The sequence below is a fragment of the Physeter macrocephalus genome, chromosome 11, assembly GCF_002837175.3.
Source record: "Physeter macrocephalus isolate SW-GA chromosome 11, ASM283717v5, whole genome shotgun sequence".
In the NCBI taxonomy this organism is placed as follows: domain Eukaryota; kingdom Metazoa; phylum Chordata; class Mammalia; order Artiodactyla; family Physeteridae; genus Physeter; species Physeter macrocephalus.
Genome location: NC_041224.1, coordinates 76835054 through 76862230, shown reverse-complemented (window position 1 = coordinate 76862230; position 27177 = coordinate 76835054). Strand labels below are relative to the sequence as shown.

Below are 27177 nucleotides of genomic sequence, written 5' to 3'. Positions count from 1 at the left end.
TATTCTTCTGTCCCTTACACAGGCTCCGTGGTGCCTGGGTTTTATCTATATTGGTATCCTGGCCCCAGCTCTCTTCAAGGTTGCAAAAAATGTTTGTTTCTATGCTTGGGTGGGCCCCATCTGCCAAAATGTAGACCAATGTGGGAGGTGATCTCCTGAGGACATCTATATATTATCTGCATCAATATTCTAAACGCCCAGCACATACTATACACCTAACTTTTATTTATGGCTCCAGTCTCAGGGCTGTCCTACTTCTGAGTTGTCAACACCACCACCTCCCGGCCTGCTCGAATGAAGGGCAGGAAGGATGGGGAAGCAAAGGAAGGCAAATTGCTGGGGATTCGAGTGGTACTCAGAAGACAGCCCCGGGTCCAGGGCTCGGACCACTGCACGTGGGAATCCAAAGATCGGGGTGGAGTGTCATCTCCACTCTCACTAAGCAATAACTCTAGGCAAGGTACTTCTTTGGCTTCTCCCCACCTGGGACAGATGGGGCTGAGGGTGGGGTCTCCAGCACATGGGGGCACATCCCCCCCTTTCCAAACTCTGCTGACAAATTGGAAAAAAAAAAATCATTAGTCCCTTTCATTTCTCAGAGAAAAAACCATGGCCTCTTTCGGGTGGTCCCTTGGGGGCATGAGAACCCAGAACATGGGGGCTTGTTTCCAGCAGCCGAGCCATCTGCAACTGATGCAGGATTTGGTCTTTTCACATCTGCTGCCTCCAACCTGTCTGCAACGGATTGCTTTATACCACGTCCAATCTCCCCCAAAGTTCAATATTTACACCAGCCTCGGAGGTTCAGCAAGGGTGGGAATTTATATTCAAGTGGCACTAGGCACCAAACAGATACTCCGAAAACGTTTCCTCTTCGAGGGTTTTAAAAACAGCTTTACTGAGGTATAATTTATCTACCAAAAAAATTCACTCATTATAAGTGTACAGTTCCAGAAGCTTCAGTAAATTCATACAGGTGTCCAACCATCACCACGATGCGGCTTCAGAACATTTCCCTCACGCCAAAGTTCTTCATTCCCGATGGTGGTCAATCTCCAATTCCATCCCCAGCTCTTCACTGATCTGCTTTCTGCCTCCACAGTTTTGCCTTTTCTACAAAGCTCATATTAATGGAATCACAAAATGTGTAGCCTTTTGTGTTTGGCTTTTTTTCACTTAGCCTAATGTTTCTGAGGTTCACTCATGTTGTTACATTATTGTTGGGCAGTAATTGTGCCACATTTTATTTATCCATTTATCTGCTGATGGACATTTGGATTGTTTCCAGTGGGGTATTTTGGTGGTGGAGGGGGGGCTGCTATCATGAATAACACTGCTATGAGCAATCACATACAAGTCTTGTGTGGACATGTTTTCATTTCTCTTGGGTAGATACTGGGGTAGAGCCTGGAACTGCTGAGTCACATGTCTGAGTGTATATTTTTTGGAAGTCTGGAAGAAGTGTTAAAGTATAGCCATGTTGCAACCTAATCGTAGAGTTGCAAGAAGGTACAATAAAGCACAAAGTGTTGCAAAGTCAAGTGGTGGGAACATGAGCAGAGATGCCTAACTGCATCCAAGAATTCCAATTCTTGTAACCCACCACCTCCATCTACTCTTATTCTTTTCAGGGCAACAATCCTTGGTGGCACCAACAAACTTGAAATTTTAATTCATTTATCTGATGTTTCACAAAATACGGTTGTTCAAATAAGGGAATTTTTTCAGAGAACAGAAATATTCTCTTTCTTATTCAAGGGCTTAAAAATTAGCCATTTCATAGGAATCTTATACGTGTGTATTCCAAAATCCATTTCCTTCCAAAATAGCACAACCTGATCTTCTTAATGTCTAAGGTTATTACTCCAGAAACACATCACCTTACACAGAGTAATGTCCTCAAGGAAGCCTTGGCCATCCGAATTCTTCTGGACAAACTGAAGACGGCCTACGTTGTCCGGCCCCTTTCTCCAGAGACCAGCAGCCCTGCTGTCTGTTCCGATGTGATTTTGCCTATGTCTGTCACCAGCCTGGACATCAAATTCCAGAATCAGCTCACTCTGAGTGAGGACTAAGAGGTCTACTCCAGGTAACGTTTTTGAATTTCATACTCTGGACTTGACTCTGTGGTCTGGGCTACTCAGGAGACATTTGGAGATGGGTCTCAGTTCCAGTTTGGAAAGCTAAGGGTGACATATACAAAGGATCTCTGTCCTACAAATTTGTCTGTTCTCCATCAGAACAAAAGGCTGTAAAACTCTCTTCCCACTGAACCAAATGGAAGCACTTACTTATATTCTCACTGGTTATGAGAGGTACAAGAAAAATCCTACTTTAAGGAACAGTGTGACAAGAAAATATTTAGGCAAAAAGATCAAAGGGCTTTGGGGATATGCTTCTGAGAAGCAGGAATAAAGGGGTAAAACAGTGGTTTCCAATCTTTGCTGCACATTGAAATTACCTGGGAATCTTTTGAAAAGCAATGATGCTTGGATCCCACCCCCAAACATTTTGATTGAATTGGGACAGAGTGCAACTTGGGCATCAGGATTCCTTAAAAGCCCCCAGATGATTCTAATGTAAAGCAAAGTGTGGGAACCCGTGGGGTAAAAGTCATCTTGGCTTACACCAAAAGCACACTCAAGTGAAATGTTCTACTGACGCTCCGGTAACTCAAAAGCCCTTAAAAGGTTCCACTGCCTATCCAAATTATAACCTCCACACCTGGGTGCATAACAGCTTACGTAATTCTCATACCACCTACCTCTCCAGTATTATTTGCCAAACAGGTCCCAGGATGCCCCAGCTCGTTGCCTTTGCTGCTGCCGCCTGTCCTGAAATGCCTTTCTTTACCCTCTGCTTGCTGTTTCTGGAAACCCTCCAAGGCCCATCTCAAAAGCCACCTCTTCTCAGAAGCCTGTCTGATCTTCTTCTTCTTGTTTTTGTTTTTGTTTTTTTTTTTAAGGTTTTTTTGATGTGGACCATTTTTAAAGTCTTTATTGAATCTGTTACAATATTGCTTCCGTTTTATGTTTTGGTTTCTTGGCCAGGAGGCATGTGGGATCTTGGCTCCCCGACAAGGGATCGAAACCACGCCCCCTGCATTGGAAGGCAAAGTCTTAACCACTGGACCGCCAGGGAAGTCCCCTGTCTGATCTTCTTAATCAGATACCTGACTCCTTTTCACGCCCATGGCGTGTGTCTTTTCTTTCCCTGTAGCATTCGGCAAGTTCTGCTCGGCACTGCTGGCATTTACCTATTTATCATCTACCTTTCTTCTCTTCCTCCCTCTGACTCCTCCCCCTTTTATCCTTTTTTTTCAGGTTTGAGCAGAAGACTGCCTCTTTTTATAGCTCATTTTGCATTCTTGTTAAAATTTTATTTATTTTTATTGAAGTATAGTTGACATACAATATTATATAAGTTTCATGTGTACACATAGTGATTCACAATTTTTAAAGGTTATATTCCATTTATAGTTATAAAATATCAGCTATGTTCCCTGTGTTGTACAATATATCCTTGTAGCTTATTTATTTTACATGTAATAGTTTGTACCTCTTAATCCCCTACTCCTAAATTGCCCCTCCCTCCTTCCCTCTCCCCACTGGTAACCACTAGTTTGTTCTCTGTATCTGTGTGACTCTTCCCTTCTTACAGGAGTGAGGGGAGTAGGCCAAGGGGCTGGACCTAACCCTCTTCCTAAATCTGAGAAATACAGAATTGAGTTGTTGCTACTGGTCACACCTGATACAAAGCCAGCAGGGGTATTCATCACAAGCAAGGATGACCCATACATTTTTGGTCATGGGTGAGGAAGGCAGCTGAGAGAACACAGCTCCCATCAAGAGAGGCAAGGTTCTCAAGCTCTATCTAAAGAGAGAGCCTCCAAACAATGGCAGGCAAGAATCCAAGGCTAGAAGCCCAGCATCCTCAGAGCTACAAGGGCTACTAACCAGCAGCAGGTTCACCATTGCCCTTCCCTGACATCTAAAGTACTATCAGCAGGGCAGGGGCCTGAAGCTTAGCAGAGCTTGGAAGTGGCCCAAACACCTAAGCAATGACATACATCTGTAAGAAGACCCCATTGGGACTTTGGGTTTTACACATGATTCACATAATGAGAAATACATCATAAATATTCTTGCAAATTAAAATCACACTTTAATTTTCAGCTACACTCAAGTGCATAATACTTTTAGTTAACACACAACTGAAAGGTAATCACATCATGTAATAATTCCTAATAAAAGTTAATTAAACTCTCCTGTTAGCTTTCCCCTCTATGTATGTCACTTGCTCAGCCTGGAAAAAAAAAAAAAGAATGTGTGTCCTCAAGCAGTAGGAAAACTTGCAGGTACCAATACGCCAAAGCAAAAGTGCTTACCAACACCAGGGTTTCCAGAAACACAAACCTACTTGGAGGAAAAAAAATAAAAGAACTGTGCTAAAATTCATTTTAAAGTTTAATACAACCAACAGTAACACCATCACCTCAAATTGGCAGAGCCTCGGCTTGCCATGTCGGTGACCTGGGACACTTGGGCTGGGCACAGTGGCAGCTTCCTTGGATTCGCCAAAAGGAAGACATTTTCTAAAGAATCAATGTTCCCAGCGGGGAGGACAGTGTGCTTTTCAAGGATGGAATGAAGAGCTGCCCTCTCTCTTTAGCTATATCAGATGATGGAATTTTAAGAATTTAAGACTGACCAAGAGTGAGTCTGAGAAAAAGCAGGAAGGCTGTGAGGAAACCCTTACGCGGTAACTTTATCCAGTCGGGGCACATAAATCAGCAAGGACAACCTTTCTCATGACCTTCCCACCTCTTGCTTTCCTAAATTATTTCCCCAAATTCTCTTTAGAAGGAATTAATTCATTAATGGATGTCTCCTTTTATTTCAAAGCATTAGCTTAAAGCCATGCAAGAGCTGTATTTAAAGGGGGGGGGGGTCGGTGAAGAGAAGCATGTACGCAAAGGAACACCTGGGCTAAGTGCTGGAGAGAAATTATGCGTGTGCAGGAAGCACCCGCTTTTATTCCTCCTCTGGTGAAAGGCCTCCGGCTAGTTTAAAACCCTTATCATAAAGCACATCTCTGCAGAAGGCAAAAATTCTATCAGTAGCACAAATCCTACAAGCTGATCAATAGAAACAATTCTGTGAATCAAGATTTTTTTGTAACAAAATGAACTGTTCATACGCCTCCAAATCTCTGATGTTCTAATACATCTGAAAAGATGGAATGGCTTTTACGTAGTGGACTACAGCACCCTGAGGCAGATAAGGGACCCATAAATGATGATTTCATGGAGAGGTAAGCACTTTAGACCCACTCCCAGTGCTTTTGGCAGAAACAGCCCCTACTGCAGCCCCATCTGCTGCTTTGCCGGCCACAGTCAGACACGTAACCCTGGATGGGTCACAACCCAGTCCTGAGGATGGAGAATTGTGACTACACGAGACCCCATGTGAGGAGGTGGGTCCTCACTCAGGGTGCCCGCACTGCTGTCATTTTCACTTCTTCTTTTTAATGAGAAAGGGCTCTTCCCTTAGAAACACAGAACATTAAAATGCAGGCTGCTTACTCTGTGGTGGGAGAATGTCAGCTCGTGAAACGTGGAGCACTTACCCCTCTAGCTGCTCCTCTCCTAGGATCTGGCGAAGGTTCTTCAGGAAGGACAAGGAGACCAAGGCATGGGAGTGGCGGATCTTCACGTAGCCGGTCACGACCTCGATGAGTCCCATGAAGTTCTCCAGTTCCGAAGCGATGTTGTCTACGGTAAGGGGGACCGTGTTACTGAGCATTCACTAAGCGTGAGCGGGGCAGACACACTTGGTTTCTCACAAACACGTGTGGAGAGCAATTCAGTGCGGGTCTTGTTTTCATGGTGCCACTGAGGTGCTCGGGCTTCACGGGACCCTTGTCCCTTGTCAAAAATGCGTTTCCCTAAGCCTGGCTTTCAACACCCTCACCTGGGATGGGTCCCCCAAGGCCAGGGAAGGGGAGTTTCTAGAAGGCTGGGTACTGCAGTTCCCAGGCTGATTAACAGAATGTAATATCATAAACACCAGACTGCCAATTAGCTAAGGCGGGCACATCTAGGGAACTTCTTTAATATGCTCTGTCAACAGACAGTGCTGCCTCCAAAGTACTAAGGCATGACTAAATAAACAACATTTCCTCAGTCTCATTAGGAACTGCCTTTGCCGCATTTCTAGTTCCTAAGATACAGGGATCTATATTTAAAGCTTCCATCTTACTAAGACTGGAAGAAAATGCACCAAAACGTTAACAATGGTTATCGGCAGGTAATTTTTAAAAATTCACTTCTATGCTTCTGTGTTTTCTATAATGCACATTCGTAATTCTCACAGATATGAAATAGTTGGGAACATCGCTGCTAATAGATGTGTAAAAATGACAAGATGTATAAACAGTGTATTTCCTTTAATTTTGTAGCCTATATTTTTCTCATAGTAAATAGAAAACATAAACTTCAGTTCAACTTATGCCAAAATTATAACACATACTATAATGAATTGGGTGTGGTTCAACTAACAGAATTTTACTGTGTATGATTTATGAAGGCTTAGTTAATAAAAGGTTCTATTTTGCTTTCAATTGATAAACATCAAAGAATAAGTGTACTGTCCTCCACGGTAACACCCTACCTTTATATACAGATTGATGGTTTTCCAAGAGAAATGAAGGAGAAATTCAAGTTGTAAAGACTAGCAGTTGCCTGCAGTTGATGTTTCAAGGAAAAGATCCTGAATTTTAAATGTGGGGCGGGGGACTTCCCTGGTGGTGCAGTGGTTAAGAATCCACCTGCCAGTGCAGGGGACACGGATTCAAGCACTGGTCCGGGAAGATCCCACGTGCCACAGAGCAACTAAGCCCGTGCACCACAACTGCTGAGCCTGCACTCTAGAGCCTGAGAGCCACAACTACTGAGGTTGCGTGCCATGACTACTGAAGCCCATGCGCCTAGAGCCCGCGCTCCGCAACAAGAGAAGCCACTGCAATGTGAGAAGCCTGCGCACCACAACAAAGACCCAACGCAGCCAAAAAATAAACAAATAGATAAATAAATAGAATAAATAAAAAATAAAATTAAAAAAATCCTCACGGTCAAAATCTGAAAAATTTATTTAAAAAATAAAGAAATAAATAAATGTGGGGCAGGACTCATGCCTTCTAGTCAAGGCTGAGGAAGGACCTTTCCAATGAGATGTCCAACCCATTTCCTGTGGTGGCTATAAACTGGAAGGCACATTTCATCATCATGCACAAATATGTACCAATTCCTTCTCAAATTATACTTCTCCATGGATTTAATTCATGGATTAAATTTTTATCTTGAGGATTAGGGCTATAAGAAAAAAAGAAGGGTTAGCCATTTAAAGGATATGTTCTAGGGAATGAGGAAATCTTTTTTAAAAATTAAGAAATCTAGTAAGTGCAAAAAGAATAAAACTTCAGAATACCATGAAAGTAAGAAAATTCTAGCTGTGTGGAAACAAAGTTATCTCTGTTGTAGAGGAGTGAAAGGTGTTGTGAAAATCAAGGGCTATCCAAAAATTCAAAAGAACTAAGCAGAAAACTTGTTGCTGCCATCGCTAAACCATAAGAATAGAGCTCACTCATTATACAAACAGTATTAAGGAAAAGTAAATGCACAGAATAAATAGGTTATTTTTGCCCCTCAAACTATATAAAAAAAGAAAAAAACTTCTTCACAAAAGGATTTAGAAAAAAATTCCTTTCAACCTCAACTCCTTCTTATGATATTTCTCCTAGCTTACAACATTATCAGTACCTTCACCAAGTGGTTCCAGCGGTGGAGAATTTAAGGCACCGTTACTAGAAGCCCTTGTCAATTACAGATCAGAACTGAAAGTATCACCAAATAAGTCAACAGGAAATGCTTCACACAAATGCAATTACCAGGAACGCCATCTACTGCAAATAATGGGGATCCTGTAGAGGGTGAGATCGAAGCTTTAAATGCATGATGACATACATATACTTTCATCTCTTTTGGTTCTCAGAAATAAATTTGGAGATCGGCCACTTTTGGACTTAATAAAAATTTAAAGTGATATCATTAAACTCTTCCCTTGCTCAGTATCTTCAATATATCCAAGTAACCAAGACTCTCTGGACTTAAAGCTCTGTGGACTTGGCTCCGGCTGGAGACTGCTGAGTCATACCTTTGATCCATCGGTCTCTTCTGGGGTTTGTACGTGTTGGGATGTGTGTATCCTGCGCAAGATGCGACTTAAGAAAGATGAGGGATGACCCTCTGAAGAAATAAACGCTGTGCCAATGGCTAAAAATCAGACGGCCTTTCAATCTGTTTTTTATCTTTGAGGGAAACTCAAAGGAGGGGCATTGAGCGTGAGGCTTACGCACCATGTTGTTTTTCTAGGCTCATATTTTAGTTGTGAGTCATGGATGAGTAGGAAAAGCATCAACAAAAGAAAACCAAGAGATCTGGCCCTCTCTTCCAGGGAGATGGAATACTTACTGCCGCGTCGGATATTGATGAGTAGATTGCCCTTGAAGATGGTGCATCCTTGGAGCATCTGAGCAGAAGTGACAGAATCAATGGTCTTTGTCTTCTTTTCTTCCTCACACACTTTGGGACAAGGGCCTTCGCAAGGGATGCAGTACATGCTGTTGAAAGTAAACCAACCCAAAACACAGAGAGCTGAGTCTGTCTTCTTGCATTAAAAAAAAATCGTAAAGATATGCTTTTATGTCTTTACAGTCCACATTACAAAAAGCAACTGTTGGAAGCATTCAAGTGGTCACCCTGTTTCTCATCCCCAAGCCTACCCAGGAGAAGCCACTCAAATTGCAACCAAAAGGAGAAACTGCCTACAAAGGAAAAGCATGCTGCCTGTTTCCAGACAAAACACATGATACACCCTTGAGGCATGTGTGTATCATAGGCTGGGACTGGTGAGCCACCTGGTCCCATGTGGGAGAAACAGCCTTGCAGAAAGAAAGCACCAGGGGCTCCCAAGAAGAACACAACTGTTCTCTGATGTTGTGGCCCCTGCTGGCACACCCTGGAGGAGCCACGGGGAGAGTGGACAGGGACAGCAAAGGGACGGCAGAGTCTCTGCCACTAATGGGAATCTAACTCCTGCAGCCAGCGGTCCAGCAAAGTCCAATGAGGGATTCCAAAAGGCATGTGCTATAGCACAGATCCATTATTTTCTTGCTAAAGCACAACCGAAATAATTTCTTGACAGTGTTTGGCAGAAACTTGTAAATTGATCCAAATGTTGTTTTCGCTGCATACACAATAAAAACAAGGAACTTCCATTACTTTGTAATGAGCTCCTATTTCACATGCAATCTTGAACATGCCACAAACCACCAACAGTCAGGGACCAGTGAGTGACACTGGCACTTTTCCTGCTTACCTACCCTTATTTAGGAAACAGTGGACAAAACACTAATCCAGCTGCTGAACCACAGAAAGTTGGGTCAATCTCCAAACAAATAAATGATACAACATTATGGGATGTGTGTGTAATAGGACGGTGAATTGGAGAGCCACTATATTTACATGATGGCTCTTGAATGATCGTTCAAACTTCATGAAGTGAAAAACAGTCAAGAAAACAGTGTAAGTTATAGCTCTTAGCATTAAGTACCCCACCCCCGAACCTTACTGCATATTTAAGGCAAAGATGAAGGGTTTTGTTTAAAAGCTTATAGATAAATAAAATTTCCCTACTGTTTTCTTATTTCATGTTGGGAGAACAGGAGGCAAGGTTTCCAAAGGAACTGGGCCAACCATAGCAACGGAGATTTCTCCCTTCTCTAACATCACACTCAACATACTCACTTCTAGAGTGGGTAGCAACTTTTCCTCAGTACTCTTTGTTGGCCTTTTATTGCTTCTAATTTACCTACAAACCAGATAATGCCCCACCTCCCTTTTTAAAAACTTTTTATTTTGAAATAATTATAGACACACAGAAAGTTACAAAAATAGTACAGAAAGGTTCTGCGTACCCTTCACCTGGTTCCCCCAATGGTTCCATCTTACGTAATGATAATGCAATATCAACACCAGGAAACTAACACAGGTACAATGCCTGCATATACTTCCATGTCATCTCATCACCTGTGTAATCATCACAACCAGCTAGCCCATCACCACAAACATCTCCCTTGTGCTACCCGTACGGTCACCCTGCCCCCACATCTCTAACTCATGGCAACCACTGATCTATTCTCCATCTCTATTATGTTGTTATTTTGAGAATGTAATATAAATGCAATCATATGGTGTGTGACCTTGTGAGATTGGCTTTTTTCACACAGCATAAGGTCCCTGAGATCCATCCACGCTGTGTGTGTTTGAATGGTTTGTTTCTTTATATTGTTGATTGATAGTCCATGGTGTGATGGATCACGGTTTGCTTAGCCGTTTACCTATTGTGGAGCATCTGTGCTGTCTCCAGTTTTTGGCTGTTACAAATGAAACTGCTACAAATAACTGTACCTGTTTTTGTGGGAACCTAAGTTTTCACTCCTCTGTGATAAATGTTCAGGAGTGTAACTTCTGGGTTGTAGGTTAAGCGTATGTTTAGTTCCCCCTGACATTTTATTCAAATAGCAATTTCTGAACCAAACACCTTTCTTAAACTGTCTAGGAATCATCCAGCACTTAAAAAAAATGTTTTTCTAAGAAAGTGCTCTGATTACATGTTGATAGTTTAAGCGTCCTCAAATCCATTCTGGTACAGAGAGGGTATACACAGTATTAAAAAATAAATATTTTAAAGTAAGGGTCAAATAGGCCTTAAAGGCTGAGAGGGGGATTTATTAGTTCTTGATGGCATTTTATTTTAAAGTGTAAAAGGGAGATCTGTAGCTTTGAACAGACTGTAAGCATTGGTAGGAAAAATAACAGCTCAATTCTTTGAAGAATGAATTACAGTAGAAGAAACTGTCACAGTGCACAGCACACCCCACTTTGCCCGCTACTCTGGCAGCTGCAGATGACTGAATGCCTCCAGACACCACAGGAAACACACCCGAAAGGCAAAGATGTTATGACCCAAGGCCATGCACCAGCTGCCTCATCTTGGCCCCCACCCCTGGGGAGGAACTGTGGCTGAGCTTTAACTGGGTTCCAGGCACTGCCCAGGGTACTGGCAAAGCCTTTTTAAGTTCTAGGGCTGCCAATAAAATGTGAGTAAAATGTGGCAGACCTATTTTGGGTGGAATATGTATACTCTCCAGTTCACTGGCACCCTTGGCACATTTACCATTTTAAAGTATTTAAAGTAACTTTTAGGATAATAATGGTTACAGAAATGATGACAGGTAGAAAGCTCTACATTTAATTTTATGAAATTATGTGAGCTTTACCTTTGATTTGAAGTTAAGCCTATGGAAGGAGCAACATCTCCAAATATTACACCAGAAACAGATTCCCCTTTACCAAGACTTGCCTGATGAGGTTTGCAGAAACAGAAGGCAGCAAACAGAAGGGAAGTTACACGTTATACTCAAAATGAATGTTTCCTTTTCCAATGGTATTTTATATTTGTAGAATAGTTTTATTTTGAAAGAACCTCGAAACGTAAGGATCCTCTGGTGCTAATCATGAAGTAGGCATTTAGTCCATTACAACAGAACTACTCTCTCCTGAGAGTTCTCTGCTCTGCTCCAGAGGAGGGAACAGCATCCCCAAATCTCTAGTCTTCTCTTGCTTCCAGGGTTATAGTCCTGTATTTTGTAACAATTCTGGCATTGCTTTTTCAAAAACTTTAAACCAATGACAAATTCACAGAAGTCCAGTTGGCATGCACGAGAGGGATGCTGTTTGCCGTAAGGAACTTCTTTGCTTCCCAAGAGAAGTCTCAACGTTCAGGAAGCAAAATGAGAGAGACAGAGAAAACTGAGGGAGGGTGAAGGGTGCGTGTGTGTGTAGGAGGTGCTGACGGAACAGACTGCTTGCTCTTAGCGGCAGCTAGTTCAGGCAGGACGGGAGCCAGTGTGCTAAGAGACTTTGGAGGCCTGCTCACTGCCTTAAGGATGCTGGTGGGCTCGCCGTGTCTTCCTTCCCGCACTCCCAAAGCCTTCGCTGGTCTAGTGTTGAGTAGCATTGGGGGTGAGAAAACCTCAACCTACAGTCTCCCCCACCGGCCTGCTGCTGGGGGTGGCAGCCCTGCATGTGCACAGGGGCTCAGCGACCTCCGGGGACCTGAGCCCGCAAATCAGGTACTTAATTCCAAACGGCCAGGCAGTAGGCTTTCAAACCAAAAAAACACCCCACTGCTCTCCGAGTCATCAGAAGCTGAAGTTATACCAGCCCTCTGCGGTGGCCCCTCTCCCTTAACCTCCCCAGGGTCCCACCCGGATGGAGCCACGGGCAGCACAACCTTCCTGCCTGCCCCGGGCCCCAACACTGACCTCTGGCTGCCGTTGCGGATGAAGCCCGACGGGCACTCCTGCATGCACTCGCCGTCGTGGATCACGAAGCCCTCGGAATCGCTGCTCTCAGCGTTGGGGATGTTGGCGCAGAAGTCACGGTCCACACAACGCCAGCCCTCGAAGCGGTAGGTGTTGGGCGGGCAGCTGGGCACACAGACACCGGCATAGTAGTAGTGGCGGCAGGCCACGCAGGCCGTGTCGTTGTCGGGCGCGCTGCAGCTGCCCAGGCACTCGGGGTGGCAGCACTCGTGGCTCTCCGTGCACGCCCGCTTCCCGCACGCGCTCGGGCACACTGTGGGTGACAGGCAGGGTGTGAGGCTGGCTCTCGCTCCACCTGGCACAATCCAACCCACCAACCACAATGCGAACCCCAAATGGAACGTCACTGGGCGTTGGACTTGAATCAACAGTATTACACGTTGAGAATTTCATTAAGGCAGGGAGCTAATACTCTGCGTTTGGAGTCAGGTGAGCAGGGTTTAATATCTAGTCTCTCCTATTTGACTATGTTTGGTCTTGGAGGAGTCCTTACCATCTTTGACCTTGATCCTCTCTTTTCTCATCTACAGAATGGGGTAATAATACCCATCTTGGAAGGTTACCTGTGGCATGCGTGACACCGTGGAAGCCCTATGTGGACAATACAGTTTATTATTACCTTAGAAGGCATTATATGTGCTACTTAATCTGCATTTTGCATATGTTCCTTATTGAAATATCTTGAAAAGCCTTAGTGTGCAGAAATGCTCATTTATTTTTGGAATGGTTAAACTAGGATATGCTAAAGATGATACCATTCAGGCTGACAAAATAGCTTTAGAAAAGTTTGTGCATGCCTGTATCATATCAAAGGTCTTACTCCAAATAAGCAATGATATCTCAACCTAATATATCACAGAGAAGTCCCCATGTCTGATGGTAATTCTCAAGTATAAGAAAGTGGGTGGGTGGGCAGTGTCTCGAGCCCAGAGGACCACAGGATATTTACAAACTATCTACTCTGAGCCCCTCTATGCTAAAATTAAGTGAAAGCAGTGTCTAAAAACAAGAGATCCACAATTTTTGTCCCAAATAGATGAGCTGGCATTTATTTCCATAACAATGCTGTAAGGATCACACTCTAGGGGCTGTTCGCCTTACTAGCAAATAAAGTGTAAGTCAACAAAATATGAAATCTGGTTTGCGTTATATGCTTCCTACTTTTTCCTTGAGTTGGAAAACAACACAAAATTATTTAAATATGTATATTATTGACTCTGACATGCATTATTTAGTGAAGATTCTATTATTTTCTTTATAATAAAAAAAAGATGAAAAAATCAGAGATCATAGGTAAGAAAATACATAGAATATCTAGTCCGCTTGACCACAATGTCATCTTATCAGTACCTCCATGAAGACCCTCCCAGATCATTTCCTATGCATGTGCATGCAAATATAAATATAAATATCTATAAAAAAGGATCAAGTCATTCTGAAAGCATTTTCTGGCATAACATACTGTGAATTCGACAATAATTTAACAGCTGCATTGCATGCCATAACATAGTGTATCGTAAGTTATAATCAGTCTCCTACTATTAGACATTTCATTTATTGCCAACATTTTATTAGTACAATGAGCACTCAATCTTCATAAGAATTCTTAATTATTTCAGTAGAATCGATTTCCAGAGTTAGCCTTGCCGGGTCAAACTGTCCTCTGGGAAGTTGGTACCAATTTACACATCCACTAGCTGCATGGAGGAGTACCCTATTTTACTGCCAAGAGGTGCATTTAAAAACAGGTATCAGAACCTGGACATTCAAATGAATACTATCACCTCAGAAGAAACAGACAAATTCTCATGATACTGTCAGGCTTAAAATAATTTTGCAAATTTCTTCTCTGATCATCATTTTTAGCTGAGACAAATAGATGGCCTTCCATTATTTATTCTTATCTATTTTGGTAATAAAACCTGATTTTTAATTGGGCATTTTGCCACCCAGCTACATATTATATCTCCCAGCCTCTCTTGTAGCTAGAAGTGACCTAAGTTCTAGCCAGTGAGATGCTAGAAAACTTTTGGGGTGGAACTTCCCAGAAGAGTCCTTAAAACAGAGGGGGTACATCTTTCCTCCTCATTGCTGGCTGGAATGCAGGTGTAATGCCTGAAGCTCAAGCAGCCATCTTGGGCCATGAGGCGACACATTAAGAACAGTGGAGGGGCTTCCCTGGTGGTGCAGTGGTTAAGAATCCGCCTGCCAATGCAGGGGACACGGGTTCGAGCTCTGGTCCGGGAAGATCCCACATGCCGCGGAGCAGCTAAGCCCGTGCGCCACAACTACCGAGCCCATGAGCCACAACGACTGAGCCCGCGTACCACAACTTCTGAAGCCCATGCACCTAGAGCCCATGCTCCGCAACAAGAGAAGCCACCACAATGAGAAGCCCACGCACTGCAACAAAGAATAGCCCCCACGCAGCAACGAAGACCCAAAGCAGCCAAAAATAAATAAATAAATAAACAACTCATTAAAATCTATTTAAAAAAAAAAAGAACACTGGAGCATGATAAAAGGAACTTGGTCCTTCATGACTGTGTAGCCAGTAGGCTAACCCTGGACTGCTTACCTCTAGACTTCTTTACATGAATAAGAAATAAATTTGTGTCTTGTTTAAGCACCTGCTATTTGTTAGATGCAACTGAACGAATCCCAACTGAGAAGTGTCTTCAGAGCCAATGTATAATATAAGCAAAGAAGAAGACTGTTCCTGTTGGTCTATGTCATTTTTGTTTACCAGAATTGCCTCTCAATGACTTCTGCCTGTTTCCAAAAACTAATCTACCCAACAGATTACAAGGAGTAAAGATCTCTAGTCACACCAAAAAGGTACGTTGTTGTAGGGGCTCCTAAAATGTTGGGATACATATACAGTCTATCAAGGGGATCATCTTGAAGTTGATAACACCAATTTGAATGTACAAGCTTAGTGTATTTGCAGTGAATGCACACACACACACCACACACACTTTACTCTCAAATCTCACACTTAATCTAATAATCACATAGATTAAATGACTATTTAAGTTCAAATATATCCATTACAGAAGTAACTTCAATGCCCAAGATCTAAAGAAACAATAAAATTGCAAACCCTTAAGTTCAAGTTTTTAAACTAAAAACAAGAGAACTTAAGTCCGCCTATCCTTCATTTAATCATCCACTTAGCAACTATTTATTGAATGTGCACTGCACCTGTGTGCCAGACCCTATTCTTTTTTTTTTTTTTTTTTTGTGGTTGTGGGCCTCCCTCTGCTGTGGCCTCTCCCGTTGCTGGCTCAAGGGCCCAGCCGCTCCGCGGCACGCGGGATCCTCCCAGACCGGAGCGCGAACCCGGTTCCCCTGCATCGGCAGGCGGACGCGCAACCACTGCGCCACCAGGGAAGCCCAGACCCTATTCTTAAGAGATGGACAATACACCAGGTAAGAACAGGAGTGTGTAGTGGTGTACAGCCTGCCCTGGGCACCTGGGTTCCCGGGAAGGCTTCACAGAGGTGTGGAGGCTGGAACTGAAAGCTGAAAGCTGAGGAGGATAAGAATAACACAGATGAAATCACATGTAAATGTGTGTAAAAGCAACTCAGTTGCTGTGGTGGGAGAACTGGGTGCTCATGAAGATGACAGGGGTCCAGTAACAGGTGATGCTGGGAGAGAGGAGGGGGGCAGCTCAAAGAACCATTGTAGGCCTGTCTGAGGGGTTTCGGCTCTTTGGTGGACAATGGTCATCACTGAAGCTTTTGGGCAGGAGAGCAACGTGGTCTAATTTTCATATTAGAAAGATCATCTGGCAGCAACACAGAGGGTTACGATGACCAGAGGGGCAGAGCTAAAAGAAAAGGGATGAAGCCAGAGGAGAAATGTTATGTTGTCCCTACAAAGTTCATGTAATATAATAGATCTGTGAGGTTCACACATAGTTAAAATGAAACTAGCTGCAGAAACCATGCTCACGGTGTCACAGCACAAACCTGCCGACTGAGCACACACCCCATTCAGAGCACTGAAGTCCCCAGAGCTGCTCATCAGCCATCAGCCACCACCAGGCTTTGTGTTTGGAGGAAGGAAAATTGATTAAGAATCTTACGATCATCATCAGAGACTAACTGGGAACAATATCTTCTTGTAAAACCCTTCTTTCCTTGCTTACAATTTAAATAAAATGCTATATAAAATGACGAGTAGCAGACATCAATCTTAAAAAGCTATTAATGTAGTATTAAAAACTAAGAGCATTTAAAAGAATAGAAAAATGCCCCTGTGCACTTGCTTAGACTCAAACATAAATGTTGGGCATTTCCAGTAGGAGAAAGAAAAAAAAAAAAACCTGACAATGTATCTGTAGATATGTTTTGCATTCCATTCCCCATTCCACTGAAACAGCATCTCTGGGCAGTGGTCCATTGCAAACCGCCCCCCCACCGCCCCCTCCCGAGGTGCATTACTAGAATTGCACCATCAGTCAGTTCTTGCAACAAGCAGCACACAGGCTAGGGAATTAGGGTTTTGTTTCAGCAATAGGAGCTACTTCAGAAGGAATTTCAGTAAAGCTTAAATTAGGTAAAATCCTATTCTTTAAAGATGGAACAATTCCTCTTAAAGGGATCACAAATCCAGATCACAAATCTTCTACATCACATGACGCAACTGTGCACGAACATGTATCAAATGCTTTGGGGGAATAAAAAAAGGGGTGTGATGGGGAGAGGGAGAGAAAGGGGACTATTTGCTGGAGGACAAACCCCAGGGATGGAAGCCAGTGTTCCCCTGGCTGCAGCACCACCTGAGAGGACTCTGGGAGGGAGGCAGGGGAGCCGGCGGAAGTTCAGGATTAGAGAGTCCTGGAGCCAGCCCCAGAAGCCCGCTGTAAATTTTGCCTCATCTCAATGTATATAAATATTATTAGTGTTCAGGACTATTAAGGGATTTCTTGAAAAGCCCCGGGCAGTGTGTCTCGCCAGCAGACGGATGGCTGCTTCACACGAGTGCCAAAACTTAAAATTTAGTACAGTTACCAATTTCCAATTACAGAGCTAGGGGAGAAAGGAAGGGAACTTCTTCCCTGGCTTCCATGAATAAGGAGCACACCTAGCATGATGAAAGGCATTTCTACTTTTAAAAATAAAAGGAAAATGGAAGGTGCTATAAATTAACAAATACACAGGGGGGAAAGCAAATTGATTTTGCCCATGAGATCTTTCTATTCATTGGAATTTTGACGATGACCAACAATAACAACAGATGCCTATGTAAACTGTTGGAAAAGCTAACGACAGGTCCCACATCTACACTAAAAGCATTCGTTCAGGGTCACAATCCCATAAAAATGAGGCACTGCATTTAAAAGCTCATTTTCTTCATTTTGGGGGACAGCAAAAAAAAAGTCACACACACCAACCTTTAACTCTCTGCCTCCTTCCCTGAGTCCTTATATTTATTAAATTCTTTCTGGGGATTTTAAAAACCTTTCTTTCTGTACTTGCCAATAAGCTCTTTAACAATCTTTACCTCAGAGAAACTATTTTTAAAAGCATATTTTGGAAGAGAAGATGGAGAACTCATCCTCTTCACATGGAACAAAAAATGGAAAAGGGGCCACTTAGCCACACAACTTCAAAAACACAAACATTCTATACCAAATAATTTCTTTTTTTTTAAAACATCTTTATTGGAGTACAATTGCTTTACATTGTTGTGTTAGTTTCTGCTGTATAACAAAGTGAATCAGCTATATGTATACATATATCCCCATATCCCCTCCCTCTTGCGTCTCCCTCCCACCCTCCCTATCCCACCCCTCTAGGTGGTCACAAAGCACCGAGCTGATCTCCCTGTGCTGTGTGGCTGCTTCCCACTAGCTATCTATTTTACATATCCCAAATAATTTCTAAAGGATAGAACCCGTTTATGGATGTTGAAATAAGGTCAAGTTTCTGAATCAAAATACAGACTGGTATAGGGTCCTCTCAGGTATTTCCGGGTACCCTAAGGGACACACCACTGTTCCATATAAAAAGAGGGTGCCTTTCCTAAGAGACAGGCATCACTATGCATTAAGGTGAACTGCTGCTAACTCCAGGAAAGCACCCTTTGACTTCCCAAGTACATCAGAGAGACATGTGGTCCAGAGAGATTCTGTGGTTTTCTTGCCCAGCCAGGAGAGAAACTGATTCCATCAGACACTGTGGGGTACGGGGGAGGAGAGGGGAGGGAAACCCCAGCTGGGTCAACTGAACTCACAGCAGCCCCCCACCCCCCAAGCACAGCCAGAAATCTACCCAAGGCTGTCGGCATTCTCCTCCAGAGAGCACTGAGCCACAGCTAAGGATGAGAAAGGCTCCTTTGACTATTAAATACATCAGCCAGGCCCTAGGCCCAGTCCTGCAGGCTCAGCAGGTAAGACAGCCCAGCCCCTGAGGACAAAGCAGTGGGAATATGAGAGGGGCAAGCAAAGGGCCAGTAAGGAGGGCTTCCCACGGGAAGGGACCGCCAGGACCCGGCTCGAAAGGCCAGTAGGAGCTAGCAGGTGCATGGGGGTGATGGCAGGGCTGACGCGGAGCGAGGGTCAGAGAACCAGACTTGGCATGACTGCAGGACCCAGGCTTTGGGACCTGGGTGGGTGGGGGAGATTGGGAGGAAAGATGGGGAGATGGAGGCAGAGAGCCACAAGAAGGGCCTTTCAACCCATGGATAGGAGTTTGGTACATTCTTAAGAGAAAAGAGATGCTGTTTGAGGATTTTAAACAGGGAGTCACATGAGCAGATATGCATTTTAGAAGGATCACTCTGGCTGCTAAGTGGAAAAGAGAATGGAAGGACGCCCCGCAGGGCCACGGTCGCCATCTCTGCAAGCACCGACAGCGGCCCAGACTAAGGGGGCAGCAGCACAGATGGGGAGAAGCAGGCAGATTAATGTGGTGAATGACTTTTTTTTTCCCCCCAGCAGGGGTAGAGAGAGATTGGTTCTGTTCGGGACGTGCTGTTTTCTACACACGTCCAAATGGAAATGCCTGGCATGCGGCTGCATGGATATAATATCATGGGGCGTGGTCAGCAGACAGATGCAGAGGAGACCAGGAGGGAGGGACATCGGAGGAGCGCCAACAGGACCCAGGACAGAATCCCCGGGCTACCACCACCCACGGGGGCCCGGCAGCACCCACTAGAGTCCCTGCTCCTTTCATATACCTCCACTCTTTTAAAATAACCCACTCAAGTGGATTTCCACATATTCACCTGTGAATTCTGGGTCCCATGTTGCTACCCCTCCCTGCCGCCCTCCTTGACAAAGTTCAGGTTTAAGTAATGATAATAATATATTTATGGAATTCTTCTTATAAGCCACACAAACATCAGACCAAGGAACTAAAGAGGAGATTGGGCCCCCCTGCTTTCTCTGTGATCATCAAATCAACCAGTGCTGAAAGAGAGCCTCGCCTTCAGGGCTGCTTCTGAAGCCTGCAGGCCCTGCTCCTTTTGGAGCTCCACGCTGGTCCTTTCGGCAAAGAAGGTGGGTGAACCACCTTGGTTGGATGTTCCAGTTGGACAGAAAGGGTATCCCAGGATACCATCTCCAGGAGCCATGATGGACTGCAGAGGGGTCAGGGAAAACACACCTCAGGCCAGGGAGCCCACGGCCTTTCATCCTGTGAAATAATCTTCGATCTCTCCTGCCTTTTGACCTCATGCACACACATTCCTCCCGACCCATCACTCCAAGCGGAGACACCCATCAAAGGGGCAGAGAGGTGACGAGCAGCAAGGCTTCTCAGGCTCAGGGAGAAGCTACATTTCACCCCAGTGTCTTAGTCTATAGTTCTCTAAATACGTCAGTTAGGATGGAAAAGCAAGCTTACACGAAAATGCTTAGACCCATGAAATAAAACGAAAATAAACCTGGCTCAGCTGTGTGTGAGCTCCACTCACACGCATACGTATGAATGTGTATATATATTTATAAAATGTACATATATATAATGAGTAAAGCACAATTTTCTCAAAAAGAAGACAAGAAGAATCTGTCAAGTTTCTTGACATCTTGAGAAACTGCTACTGTACAACTCCAGAGAACCACCGCCTAGAAATCCCAGGTGGAGTTTCCAACAACTTCAACTGGCTTCTGCCTGGAAAACTATAGCCATTAAGCCGAATTCAGTGGTAACCCTGGTGTCTTAAACATTCAGAAAGGAAGGTTGCATCTGCAACAACATTTCTTTTCAAAGCCAAAAGAAACCACCTCCTGTGTAGGAGAAAACATTCTATTAATACCACAGTAGTGGCCAGACTAAGAGACAATGTAATGGTTAGAACCTGAAGATACTTCAGTTTCTCTGTTCGAAGCAGAAAGGGTTAGCGCCAGCAACAGAGTTTGGGGAAGGCACCCAGGGGCACGCAGAAAGGTCCCAGAACAGAGCTCTCGGTGAGCCTGGAGAGGCTGGTTAGTAAAAGGGGGGCCACAGTTCCCGAACCTATTAATGTAGTGAGCCTGAAAGCGCTCATTTTCTCCCAAGACTAGAGTGTACGGACGAGTTCCTCCTTGCGATCTTTGAAGGGGTTTCCAAGACTCAGTTTTGAGTCAGCTTCCTTCCTAAGAGGAAGGGTCCTGACACAAGAATGTGTCAGCAGATGGACTTTCTGCAATACTGGGGTACGTAGAGGGGGCAGGAGTGACATACTTTCCCTCCTCATCACTCGCTTCCCGTTACCTGTCTTCTCCAACCTTCACATTCTTTCGAGGGGCTGTGGGGTGGCAGGGACACTTCAGAACTTGCAGGAGCAGAGGCCCTCTTGCAAGAAGCTCCCAGGGCCCTTAGATCTGCCCCAGTTCAAATGCAACCAGGACTTCTGCAGCCATGTTCTGCCTTTCATCGAACCCTGGATCCTCAGAGTTGAAAGGAAGTTATGAGGTCATCATCCCATGCCTGTCTGAGGTGCTGCTCTTCAAAAACCTAGGTGAGCCTTAAAGCAATGCTGAAGGGAGCTCTTTCTCTTAGAGAAAGTGCTACTGCCGGATGGCACCCATCTTGACCAAGTTCCTCCTTACCCCCACCCAGAATGGTGCTCTCCCCAGGCCTCGTTCAGGTGTCTGATACTCAGGGGAGGTGGACGGTTTCTTGCACACGTCAGACTTCCAACTGCTCAGATTCAAAATTCCAAGACGGTGATCCCTGCCTCCTTCTGAAGGCAATACTCAAGCCACAGCTCATGCAACGTATATGAACATCACTGCTCCTTAACACCTGTCCCCAGTCTACCCTAACACTGCAGAAGTAGTCTCCACGGTGTGGAATACGAGGACACTGAGACCAGTGGTGGTCTTCCATGACCAAGGCAGCACACTCAGGGGCTCTCTGTATGACCTTCGAGATAACTCCCACTGTCACACTGAGCTAGCTCATTCCGACCTTCTAATCACCTAACATTCCTGTCCTCCTTTCACAATAACTGCTGGAGTCTCTCCTTCTTGAATGCAATTTGAGTCTAAATACAGGACTCAATCTTATACCTATTGTTTAACTTAATGTTAACAATTACATGGGGTCAGTATCATTATCCTCATTTGTAGATGTCCACATGGAGGCACAGAGATTTAATAACTGTCGAGAGCTATTAATTGTTCAAGTGAATAACTGTTAAGCTGTAAACCTGGGCTTCAAACCCAGATCTATCTGACTGGGTCACAGGCTCTTCCCCTGCTCTGCTCAATGGTGGCATGATGTTTTAGCCAGGCTCTGCTGCCCAAAAGCAAAGGGCTAGGGAGTTCTTCTCATGCCACTTTTCTCTGTAAGCCTGCATCCATCAGGAAAAAATAAATCATCAGTCCCAACATCCTTTTCTTCTCCCTGAGGTGAACCACTTAGTCTGGAGGAAGGACAAAACTCACAAAACATGATGCTCTGGAAAAGGGTAAAGCGTCAAGGTGATATAAAGGAGATCACATGTACCCACTAAGCTTTCTTTATTTATTGAGTTACAGCAAATAGAACCCTCAAGGACATTCTTCCAGCAAGGCTGAGCCCTGTCGAGTTTATCAGCAACGGTCACCGCTTAGTTGCAATAGTGAAGCAGCAGCTCCTGTCGTGGAAGACACTTAGGGTGCATTCTGTGGGGCAAAGGCAACTATATATAAGTGACTGTGCTATCAGGAGCCGGACCAGCCAGATCCAGGGAGACTCAATGACCCACAGAACCCTTTTCACCCAAACAAGTCTTACTCATGAGATTAGATAAACCAGAGTTCATTCTCTTCACCAATTCCTATGTCTCAGCAAGACTGCAACCTTGGTCATGAAGGAGAAGAAAAAACAGTTCTGTGCCTTCCCCTTGGTTCGGCACATAAACAAATATAATCTAGGCTCACAGAAATAGCCGAGTTCCAAGTAGATCCCTACTGACTTGTATACAAGGTGCACAAGATAAGCTACGACGTTTGGGAAAACATTTCATATTGGCTACTAAAGGCATCTGTGAAGATTTCATTAATGAGCAAAAGAAATGATCGCCTACAGAAAGTACCCATTGGGTCACTGAAGTCTCCAGCAGTGCTGAGCAGACTATTGAGAAAACAGAAGAAAAAGAAAAAAGGCAACTAAGAAACCAGGAGGAAAGTTATACAGGACACCTTTATTAAATAAAAATGTCAATAGCTAATTAGTAAGAGTAAAGAAAGAGCAGCCATCAATGCAAAGACTCAATGCAGGATTACAATTAACACCAAAAACTAAGTGAAAAGCAGAGGGTAGTCCAGGAATCTTCCTTTGGCTAAGCTGCTGGTTTTGGTTACTGTGGGTGTTGTGATTTTTTTCTTCCTTCACAATTTTTATAGCAGCTTTACTGAGATATAACTCATACAAAATTTCACCCATTTAAAGTGTACAAATTGAAGGCTTTTAACATATTCACCAAGTTGTGCGAACATCACCCCAAAGAGAAACTGTTTACCCATTAGCCACTTCCCTCATGCCCCTTCCCCTCTCAGCCCCAGGCAATCAGTAATCTACTTTCTGTCTCTACAGATTTGCCTCTTCTGGACACTTCATACAAATGGAATCATACACAACGTGACCCTTTATATCTGGCTTCTTTCGCCTGGCGTAACGTTTTCAAGGTTCATCCATGTTGTAGCATGTGTCAGTACTTCATTCCCCTGTATTTTCTTCCATAAATTTAGACTTTCATTTTCCACAAGTGGCCACATTAGCCCTGAAGTCCTTCTATTCACGAGTAGTGACAAAATCACAGGCACATCAGTCAGAAGTTGATGGAAAGGCCCATTTGGACTCCCAAATCTATTCACGGTCTGGATTTATTTTAAAGGAAGAAAGACTTGAACCTGTCAAACTGACTAAATTGTGTCATCCTCTGATACTAGGAAAAAAAGAGGAAAAGCCACCTAGTCTGTGGAGGAAGGTTCCCCAAGTCGGTGACCCTCCTACCTGCTATGCCTGATGGAGTATGAAACATCCTAATGATCTTAATCTCTATAGAAGGGCCTGGCAAATGAAGTTGATGCTGCATCACAGAAGGGCCTCCGTAGATGGGGGTGAGGGAAAAGGAAAGGAAGAAAGTCAGATATTAAGAGGGGAGGGAGGACTTGACTTCCCATTCCTTTTATGTTTATAAAACAGAATATTCTTTTTAGAAAATCAAACCATCCTAATGTACTTTAAAATCAACGAGATTCTTTCTTCTAAACTCATATTCAAAGCCTATATAAAAATTTTAGAAATACAGACTTCTAATGGGAGGAAAATCAAAGAAAGAGGGTGGGGGGCACTCCAGGTGTCCAGGCAGGACCTACCCCTGCTCTGGGAGCTGTGCCCGCTTCTCCACATAGGAGCACACAGAGTGTCTCTCACACACGACTCACATCCCCTCCTCCACATTTTTTTGAGTCTTTTTCAAAAAAGAAGAAGAGAGACATCACCGCACAATGGGTGATTCTTCTGAAACTCTTCCCCAGTTCTGGGACCACCGGGCATGAGTACATAAGGACAGCAGTCACTACTGGCTGTCACAGATGCTTAAATGGACAGGGTGGAAAAAATATTCTTTTCACACACTTAAAAATTACTCCAAGTTATTTTAAATTTGGAACTGTTTGTATATTCCTTATAAGTTTATAAAACTCACACTGTCCCTTCATGACTAACTGAAGAGGAATTGAGAGAGTATTCTATATTTATAACTTGTCTGCTTGTTCATGCTCACAGCCCTATTTCCACTCTCTGTTACTGTACACAGAGTTATGAGAGGTATTGTGGGCTCCTAAACTTTGCTGATTTCCAAACAAGGCAGGCCTGTGTCCCGTAGGGACAAATTGGGGGCTGTTTCGTCCAAGTGGAGACCAAGCTCAGAGGGAGAGGCCTCCAGCTTTGTGGTTTTGGCTGCATCTCTTAAACCCGGTGTTAGGGCCCATTTCTGGGCAATTACACGCCTTGCTGGTGTTGACCAGTATCATTGCTACTGATAGTCTGCCTGCCACACATGCCCGTGAGGAGCTCCATGCTATATGGCTGTGGCTACACACTTCCCTTCTATTTATTTTGGTAGATATTGTTACTCCAAAAGGTCCAATGCTTCAACAATACATGCAAAAGCCCCTTTCCACATACATAAATATTTATGTCAACATAATTTAAAGGAATCAAATGAAGGCAGCCACTCGCAGGGAAACTACTATTTAGAAACCAGCAATGTTATGGATAAAATTTTGTCGAAAACAACAGAACCATTTACCAGGAGACAGTGATAAAAGAATGAGCTCTCTGCGGAGGCAGATTTTTACAGTACGTGTGGAATCTAGATTTGTACATGCACACCTGTACACGCAGATGAATTGTGGTGCAGCCTCTTCACAAGTGTTGAACAAACTCCTCCAAAGCTGCCTCCTTGGGAGGATACACACCTGGCCAATGACCTCACAATTTTGCAAAGCCCCTTCAGAAACCTCTTTTGAAAAAAAAAAATGCTTCTGGAGACCACAGTACTTTCTTTGCTATAGCCTCTATGGGGGGTACACCTTCGTAAAAAGAGGGGAAAATGGCCCCTGATCGCATTTTTTTCTTTCTTTCTTAATGTCAGAAGGGGAAATAGGTATCTCATCTCAGTTCTGTGGCTGCTAGTAAAGTTGGGTCCCTTGGGTCACCTGGATTCCCGCCCCCGCCCCCGCCGGTTGCCATTTCCCTGCCATTGCAGTACCTCTTGAATGAACTGTCTCTTAATGTCTTTGGTCCATATTCTTCTTGGGAGCTTAAGTTTTGACCATATATTTAAATTTGTTTGAGCCCTTAAAGATGTCTATGCTTTTTAAGCATAGCACTGTGCCTTGCAAAATTTTTTTAGGTGACTAGAGAGAAAAATGCCTGCCCAGCCCTCCCCCGCCTCCTTCTGTAATTAAATCTACCCAAGGAGCATGAATAGCAACCACTACAGATCACAACCTTCGAGTGATTTATTACCCTCCAGCCTCACTGGTCGTTTTTCCTTTGATCTTGTTACTTCCTGATGGCACACTTTGGGACTTGTAAACATATATTTCAGAGTATATGCTATGCTAGAATGCCACATTATTCTTTTCCGTTATCTAATCTGATTGCTGGCCCCATTTCCTGAAGTTAAATTATTTTTACTACTGTGGAGAAACCACAAAAGATCCACTAGACTTTCAAAGTACAGTAGACTCTGTTATAGGGAGAGAAGGGGGAACAGGGTATCCCAGATAATCATACATTCTGGTTAACAGAATTACCACACGAACCTTATGAGAATCAGTTTTTGGAGAACTGGACCATAGAACACCTACACCCCCAAATTCACGGAACTTACATTTAATCTGTTTCAGGATTCTGAAGTGCCTCGGAAAAGCACACAAATATAAAATGTTGGAATGTCCTTGCAAAGATTACTATTAAACAGAACAAAACAAAACTTGCTGTTCTCACAGAATTCTGTTGGTTCGTATTTATATTTTGTTTAGTTTTTATTTTGTGGGTGGTGGAGGCGGTGGTGGGGCAGCACATTTGCTACAAATGTTATGAACCTTGCCAGAGTGCATGTAAAGTGCTAAAATTCCATCTTGACCATCAATCATGTTGGAAACTATCATTTCCTCCATTTCAACCAAGAAAAACCTGGATTCAATACTTCATAAAGGGTGACTGAAGGAGTCCAAAGTTTAAGACTCCTCCCCATTTTTTAAACCCTAAGAGTTGAATTTTTTGGTTTTTGGTCTTTTTTGTAAATAACAGGTAAAACTGAGTTCAACTTAAGTGCCAACACAGGTATCTCCTGCGTAAAATGCTAGTTGAAAGAGTATTTCAGTATTTCAGCCCACTAGAGTTGGGCTCACAGGTAGGTACCTTCTGCCTGTTCCAAACAATGAAAAAACATCTGAGAGTGAATTTTTATTTGCTCTCTGAACCATTAGATATCTAGTATCAAAGACAACCCTCAGAATGGGAGAAAATATATGCAAATGAAGCAACTGACAAAGGATTAATCTCCAAAATATACAAGCAGCTCATGTAGCTCAATATCAAAAAAACAAACAACCCAATCCAAAAATGGGTGGAAGACCTAAATAGACATTTCTCCAAAGAAGATACACAGATTGCCAACAAACACATGAAAGGATGCTCAACATTACTAATCATTAGAGAAATG

The 27177-nt window shown here is 43.7% G+C and overlaps 1 protein-coding gene across 6 annotated transcripts in view; it reads right to left on the bottom strand.

Annotated features, from left to right (window-relative positions):
* The window catches only part of IGF1R (insulin like growth factor 1 receptor), a 309956-nt gene that overhangs the window by 53231 nt on the left and 229548 nt on the right, over positions 1 to 27177 (bottom strand). For all 6 annotated transcript variants that reach the window (XM_028495218.2, XM_028495214.2, XM_028495217.2 and 3 more), the window contains 3 exons: positions 12448 to 12760; positions 8531 to 8679; positions 5629 to 5773 (listed from right to left, as the gene is read on the bottom strand). In XM_028495218.2, the coding sequence (XP_028351019.1) occupies positions 5629 to 5773; positions 8531 to 8679; positions 12448 to 12760 (607 nt within the window). The remainder of the gene's footprint in view (positions 1 to 5628; positions 5774 to 8530; positions 8680 to 12447; positions 12761 to 27177) is intronic.